Source organism: Topomyia yanbarensis, chromosome 3, assembly GCF_030247195.1.
Source record: "Topomyia yanbarensis strain Yona2022 chromosome 3, ASM3024719v1, whole genome shotgun sequence".
Lineage (NCBI taxonomy): Eukaryota > Metazoa > Arthropoda > Insecta > Diptera > Culicidae > Topomyia > Topomyia yanbarensis.
Window position 1 is genome coordinate 67,289,287 of NC_080672.1, and position 7,741 is coordinate 67,297,027.

General features: G+C 48.1%; 1 protein-coding gene across 2 annotated transcripts; it reads left to right on the top strand.

Annotated features, from left to right (window-relative positions):
• Window positions 1-137: 137 nt before the first annotated feature.
• LOC131688492 (uncharacterized) lies at window positions 138-2,209 on the top strand. 2 transcript variants are annotated; one of them, XM_058972782.1, is made up of 3 exons: window positions 138-235; window positions 292-910; window positions 966-2,209. In XM_058972782.1, exons 2-3 carry the CDS (start codon window positions 327-329, stop codon window positions 1,993-1,995), a joined length of 1,614 nt encoding a protein of 537 aa, XP_058828765.1. In that variant the 5' UTR covers window positions 138-235; window positions 292-326; the 3' UTR covers window positions 1,996-2,209. The 2 variants fall into 2 exon arrangements, with proteins under 2 accessions (XP_058828765.1, XP_058828766.1); XM_058972783.1 differs by having other exon boundaries at window positions 146-235; window positions 309-910.
• Window positions 2,210-7,741: the final 5,532 nt, after the last annotated feature.

A 7,741-nucleotide genomic window follows, 5' to 3' on the forward strand; every position in this document is an offset into this window, starting at 1 on the left:
TGATAACTACCGATAAACTTTTAGTGACCCTACCGATGTTAAGGAATTCTATCTGGCCACCCTGCTGGACCCTGACTCTGGCACACCTTCGTTTTCATCATACCTTCTGATTCGTGACAGGCACACCCGCGCTTCGCTCAGAAACGTCAAAAATTTGAAAATAAACACAACACTCGAACGCTTTTGTCGTTTTCGCAGGTGAAGCGGAAGTTCGTCGTCCTGTTTAATTTTGAAGGTAATTTATTGTAATTAAATCCTTTCGCTTTCATTGTCTATTTTCAACAAGAATAGATTGCCTATTTTTACAGCACTCAGCTACCGTCACGATGATCGGCACCAACACCGATCTGTCGAGAAACATTGCCGGACTGTGTCGGATTTGTTCGGCCCCGGGATCGCACAGCCTATTCGCCAAAATCCCACCGTATCTGCATGAACACCCTCGCGAATGTCCCCGCTGGACGATGCCGATCGGCAAGCTGGTAACCGAAGTTGCTGGAATCGACATCAGCAAGGACGACGGATTGCCGCAGAAGATTTGTGTTCTGTGCATTTCCTACCTGAAACACGCGTACACGTTCCGCCGGCAGACGATCGACAATGTGGCTGCGCTGTTGGCTGCCCGATATCTGGTTGGGCTGCAGGAGCAACGTAATAATGATAAGAATGGTGCTGCGGTGCAAAGGGAAGACACTATCCCGACGGTGGTGGTTTCAGCAGGCGTCATCAGAGCTGAAGTGAATGACGTTACGTACAGAATGATGAATGTCGGTATTGGTCGACCGATTGCATATCAAAAGAGTTTGGATAAGGAAGTGATGCAGCGGGTGCTCGGTTGTAGCGTGAACATGAAGAAGCAAAACAATGTAGAAGAAGAGCAGCGGCAGATTGAGGAAGCAATAAGGGGAAGGTAGGATATACCTTTTTGAAGGAATATTTTTTGTTTGATATTATTTTCCCATTAGATTTCAAGGAACGCCACCTTGTGCAGCAAAGTCGGGATTTTTTACATATACTGAAAAAGAATTTGAAGAGGATGATGTCATGGAGCTTGACGTTTTAAAGGAGAATAATATTACTTTTAGTTTGCCAGCAGACTATAAAGAGAAAAAATGTCCATCTTGTCGGAAGAGGTTTATGTTCGATGACTCGTTGAACGAGCATCTTGAAGAGTGTTTGCAATTCAAACTTATCAAATTTATACGGGAAGTGTACCATCTGCTTTTTCTAAAGGAGAATCGGTCGATTTCTTCGTTTGAATTTATTCGGCGGGTTGTTTTTTCTATCAGGAAAAGCGCTCAACAGATATCAAACGTTGACGGCGAAAACGTAGAGGACGAGGAAGTAGAAGAAACGCCATCAGTGAAGATTGCCGAAGAACCACTTAAAAACGATCGATCGTTTATAAGAAATTTGGAAAAATTGCGTACCAATTACAATCCGGAAGGAAACAACATCCCATCACCTATTTTTTCGCAACATATGGATGACGGTCGAAGTTCGATAACGACGGGATCAACCTCGATTTCACCCATCGTAACAGTCACTCGTTGCGAAGAGTGCCAAGCCACGTTCGAATCTGTAACCGACCTTGAAGCGCACAATCTGAACTATCACCGTGAACTACCAGTCCCACTAGCTACTCTGAACAATCAGCAAACGTTCTTCCAATTGCCCATATCGTACGTTTCACTATCCTCAAAGGATGTTCCGTTGATCAAAAATCAGCTTCTCTCGGAAACCCCGGAACCAATCAGTGGGCCTTCTAACGCTGACTGTGAGGACCGTTTCAAAATGATCCAGTGTTCGACGTGCAGCAAACGTTTCTACATGATCTCACAGTTGGATGAGCACCGGATTCGATATCATCGAAAATCGCCTCGTCCAGTGAAGCTTCCATCCGCGGGAAACCGGGGCAGTCCTTTCGATCGCAATCGAAAGAATCTGAATGCAAGCTATTTTCACACCATGGAACAGTTGAAGGATTCTAATTAGATGCCGGTTTGCTTTCCAGTTGAGGCACATTTTTTTTATTTTCGGAACAAAGACTGCTATCTGTGAGGTATTAATTTTCGTACCTCCCTAATTTATGAACTTTGAATTTTGTTACGTGCTGTGTTATGTCTATATTTTTAATCACTTGACAGCATCTTTTATTACTTAATGACGACAGGAGATAATGCTCATTTATTTGATAAGTTTATACCCAACGCGAAATACAAAGTCAGTTTGTATATTTTAAAAAAATGGTAATTTTTTATTTGCTGGTTGCTGTTGTATTTTTTTCTGGAGAAACGGTGTGGTTGATTCGTCAGAGAAGGTCGAAGAGTCCCGCATTCTTAAGAAACGATTGTAACACTTCCTCTCGGGCGTGGTCGTTGGCGAGGATCTTTCTGATGTAGTTCAGTAGGTTATGGTGCTGACGGAGGTCGATGTTCTCCGGACAGTTCACTAAAATATGTTCCACCGTGGTTCGGGTACCTTATGTAACACATGTTGGTGGAGGGACACGCGACACGGTGTGAGCATGGCAGACTTTTGTATGCCCAACTCTGAGCCGTGACAGTACTCGTTGTTCTCTTCTGTCAGCCCGATCTGTTCAGCGATCGAGCGAGCCTTCGAGGTGCTGGAGGTGTCCGGTATTGCTGCGCCAGACACGAAACTTTCGGATATCCTTAACTTTACCTATGTCTGCGGCTGGGACAAGTCTGGTGAGATGTCGGCGGGCGTGTCTCCCTCTGGCCACCAAGCGGACAGCCCTTTCGTTGCCGTCGATGCTACAGTGACCGGGGACCCAACAAATTGTTGTGACTGGGTCGTACTCGACCTCGATAGCCTGGATGACGGGGTGGCGAGATTTTCCCGACTCGAGGGTGGAGATGACTAATAAAAAATCCGACAGCAAGACGACGGGTATATCTTCTGGTTTTTGGACCACGGCGTGGGCGATAGCTGACGCCTCCGCTGAGAAACTGAGCATGGTGCCGGTCGATTCCGCTTACTCCTATACCGACCTCATCACTAATCTTGGAGCCGTCGGCGAAAATCCGCGCGTGATTGCTATACCTGGTGGCCATCAGACGGTTTTATTCGGCTCTGGCTTCACTACCAGCAGCACCGGCTTTCAGTTATGCAGACAGACTTGTGTCCAGGTTGGGTCCACGGACGTGCCAGGTCCGGTCACGAACTCTGTGTAAGCGGGCGATCGGTGGCAGATCCATGTCTGTGTATTCCCGGTGGATTTCGTTAGCTGTCTGTATCAGGAAGCAGTCCTCTCTGGCTGTACGTTCTAAAAATCCCAATGCTCTTCTAGCGATGGTGATCGCAGCCGCCCAACGAAGGAGAATCCCGGCATCCATGCAGGCCAGAGGTAGCGCGAATTGTTCCGTGGTATAGCGGGCCCAACATGTTGATGAGCTCTTCCATATTGCAACAAGTCAGCTCAACCCCGTATAGTATATTGCTGTGAACTAGGACCTGGCTAATATTCAATGCAGTGTATCGATTGCAGCGCTTGTGCAGGGAGCTTATTGTTTTAATTAGTCGCAACCGGCTCCGGCAGTCGGCTTTGATATGTTGGAAGTGAGGCGCGAAAGTGAGCCGACGGTCCCCGGATAAGATCTTCGGTTCCTTACGGTAAGGAATGAACGCCTCGTCCAGTAGGATCTGCCTCCGCAATGTGTCTTTTTGTTGCAGTAGTGTGCAATCACGATTTTAGCAGGTGCCATGTTAAAACCGACTGATACCGCCCATCGGCTCACCGCACTTACGACGGCTTGAAGCTTACGACGGGTTCACCCGATGCCCTTCCTATGGCGACCAACACGATGTCGTCGGAGTAGACGAAAACATATATCTCAGCCGGCAGGTTCGCGAACAAAGAATTCATGTCCAACAGGAACAGTGTTACAGCGAGAATGGATCCCTAGGGGACACCGTTGGTCTCCGGAAAGGCGTCGGATTGGACACCCCCGATTCCTACGTTGAATGTATGGTCGGAAAGATAGTCGCTTAAGAAGCGGCCCATGTGTCCGGTGATCCCCCGTTGGCCAGCTGTTGCAGTACTCCATGAGGCCTCACGGTATTATATGCCTTCGCAACGTTGAATATCGCGATATCGGCGTGCAGGCCGTCGGTTACGGATTGGCGTACCACCTCTCCGAAGCTGGCGAGGTAGGCACCAGTTTCTGCCCCACGTCGGAACGCGAACTGGCGATGACCCAGAAGTTTTCGCTCCTCCAGTAGGTCCATCAGCCGTCTGTTGACCATTCGCTCCATCGTCTTGGCAAATCATGGGAGTAAACTGATTGGGAGGAAATCATCGGGCGTTCTGTTCTCCTGACATCGCTTTGGGATGGAGATAGGATCCTTCCATGAAGAGGGCATCGGTTCACCGCTCCAAATGCGGTTAATGCTGTTCAAAATCGCTCGCTTGGCTACAAGCGGGGAATGTCGAAGTGTCGGTGAGGGTAACCAACGTCATCCAATTCAGTAGACTTGCCATGTACCGATTCTAGTGTCGTACAAGGCAGGGGTTCTACGATACAGTTCGCTTCCGGTGGAAGGCTGGTTGTATACTTGACCTGAATCAGGTTCCAAACGAACGGCCCTTTGTTTGATTCTCATAAACACAGCTGGGAGGACGGTGTCTGCGGACAGGGAGGCTAAGTGCCCGCCTAGTTCGTTACCGATGGTTGTGGGATCAATCGTGCATTCGTTAACGACGATGGCGTAGCCACTGTGCAGCCGCTTTCCGCTTAGAGCGTCAACTCTCCGTCAGAGTTCTGGCCTTTCTGAAGTCATCAGCTCGCTGGTTTCGGTGTGGGTCGTCCATAGAAGTCTTCTTCAGTGCACGCATGACTCTCATGACTTCTGGGCACCACCAGTGCACTGCCTGTCGGGGAAGGTTACTACTTGTTCTGAGGATACAGGAAACAAAGGTACGATTAAAGATTTTAGTGAGTTTGTCCGGAGTGTATGACTCGTCCCTATTTATAAGGTCGTCGATGGACTCTTCGTAGCGGGGCCAGTCCTACGGATTGTAGAACCCCTGCCTTCGACGGGTAGTAATGTAACTTAGATAGGGAAGTGGTCACTGTTACATGGATCGGCAAGAACAGTTCACCCACAACACCCTGCCAGCACTTCCGTACCAGCAGCCGCCGGGGGCGCATTGCAGTTAGGCGGAATTTCCCCGGACTTGGCCAGCACGGGGAAGCGGGCGTTCGTGTTTAGGCCATTCACATTTTTATTTGAGCTAGTAGGGTGTTCGGTGAGGCTACCGTTGCTCCCGTATTGGAAAGAATTAGTTTGCCACTGCTGTTGGGTGGTAGACTGTTTGCTGAGTGCTTCTGGGCTGTAACCTTTTCTGGCTGTGGTACCTGTAGGCAAAAATTAGCCGGCGGATGGATTTCGATCGGGCTTGACTTTACAGCTACTTACCCGGGCCTCCCGCACCAGCGGCCGCCGGGGGAGCATCACTGCAAGGCGTCACAATTGGTGACTACTAGATTCCAGGATGGTCCAAAATTGTCAGTATTGGTTTGGCAGCCCTGTCAGATTTCTGCGCGTATCCTGTCGGTTTAGTTGAGCTAGGGCAAACTCGTTTTCGCTCGCGTTTTCTGGCAAATTTTGACAGAAACCGAGAAAAACCCTGGCATAACTCAGACATAAACTGTGCAAAGATCGTGACAATTCGGGCAATTCCTACCTGGTAGAATTTAGCACGAATCGAGCAAAACATCTGACAAAGATGTGGCAGGAAGCGTACAGAGATCTTGGCCGTACAATCCTGGCTGGATTATGAATAAAAGTGAGCAGCATCGGTTAGTTTAACCGCTTCTGTCAGAATCGGTTGTTGCATTTGAGCGAATTCTTTGCCTGACTTCTCGAACAAATCGCGCAAAATGCTCGCAGAAACTCTGTCAGCATCAATTTCGCTTTGCTCAACTTTTGCTAACTTTCTGCTTGCCACGGTGATTGCCCGGTCAGCGTGGCAAGCAGAAACTTAGCAAAAGTTGAGCAAAGCGAAATTGATGCTGGCAGAGTTTCTGCAAGCAATTTGCGCGATTTGTGCGAGAATTCTGGCAACGAATTCGCTCAAATGCAATAACCGTTTCTGACAGAAGCGGTTAAACCAACCGATGCTGCTCACTTTTATCCAGAATTCAGTCAGAAATGTACGGCCAAGATCTCTGCACGCTTCCTGCCACATCTTTGTCAGATGTTTTGCTCGATTCGTGCTAAATTCTACCAGGTAGGAATTGCCAGGATCTTTGCACAGTTTATGTCCGAGTTATGCCAGGGTTTTGCTCGGTTCCTGTAAAAATTTGTCAGAAAACGCGAGCGAAACCGAGTTCGCCCTAGCTCAACTAACCCGACAGGATACGCGCAGAAATCTGACAGGGTTGCCAAACCAAGACTTACAGAAATCTGGCAGAGCGGTCTCTGCCAGAAAATTTGCTCACTGGGTGGGACTGCACTACACTACCGCTCAGGCCCGTGCACATAAAATTCTCAGGGGGGGGGGGGGTTTTGATTTTTTTAACGTTTATTTTAAAAGAAACGTACATAAACCCTCAAATTTTGAAGATTTTTTCAGAGGCCTGGACCTAGTTTTGTGAACCAAACGACTCAGCTCAACAAATTGGGTAAATGTTTGTTGTCGAGAAGGGGTCATCAAAAGACACCGTTGCATAGTGGTCGGAAGCCCCAAAAACGTGAACTTAATTCACTAGAGGTTGAAACCCGTCAGGGTAACAATTTAGCACTGGGAAATATATCTATTTGTGGGTATACACTCCGTAGAGTGTATTTGTTGACATGTAAAATTATGCTCACCGCTGTTCGGTACCGTTCACTTGTTCATATAAATTTTGTTCATTTTCGCGTATGTGAACGGTTTTGTTCGTGTACCTAGGTTAGATAATTTTTGTTTTATGTTTGTAGATAAATAAGCTGTTCAATTAGTTGCTGGATATACTGCAAGGGCGATGACAGCTATGCATCAAGACGGTTTGTTATCGTCGGTTTTGTTTTGCTCGGGTTGAAGGCGGCCATCGCGGTGATAGTTTAGTTAGCGACAGACCACGGTATATGCAAGACGTTCTCCATAAACTGTTCCAGGACAGTTAACAGTCACAACCGCAATTGTGTGAAGTGCGCGTGTGTGATGGAAGATATCTGTCGGAAAGTGTCGGCCCGTGGTTTGGGCACTCATATTGTGTGTGGTGCTGGATCGCCGTCAGGGGAAGCTAATTATAAAGGAGTTTTCGCTTCCTCGGCTAACCGCAAAGGATCTGGACGCATCATTCCGCCCTCGCTGGGAAGGGTAAGCCGAACGAGCCTTGCTCTCTTTCCCAGCTAATAGCCAAGGAGGGCGAAGCAGGGTTGACAGCGGCTCCCACTGGGAAGAACACTGCGGTGTCTTCTGGGATTCTTTACGGGGAGCAAAGAATCCGGTGATTCGTCACCACGTCGCTAGGGAGGTTCCGACAAAGGAGCAAAGCTCACCTAATTGTTAAGGAGCAGCCAACTATCACAGGAGAACGCGGCCGTTGTAGTCCCGGCCGGTCGGAAGCAACCGTTCGCTTTCCGCCATCGTCAGAAGCAGCGGACCGGTCGTTTTTTAGACCAGTTAAGTATTAAGGAAGAATATACGGTAAAAGTAATTTATTTATTTGTTCACTTTTTTTGTTACGAAAATCCGAAATTCTGTAGAGGCACCTAGGCCGCCCTGAAA

Bases quoted from the DNA above. Each gene is read 5' to 3' on its own strand.
- LOC131688492 (XM_058972782.1), top strand. From the start codon at position 327: ATGATCGGCACCAACACCGATCTGTCGAGAAACATTGCCGGACTGTGT. The intron at 911-965 runs GTAGGATATACC...TTTTCCCATTAG, and splicing joins GAGGAAGCAATAAGGGGAAG to ATTTCAAGGAACGCCACCTT.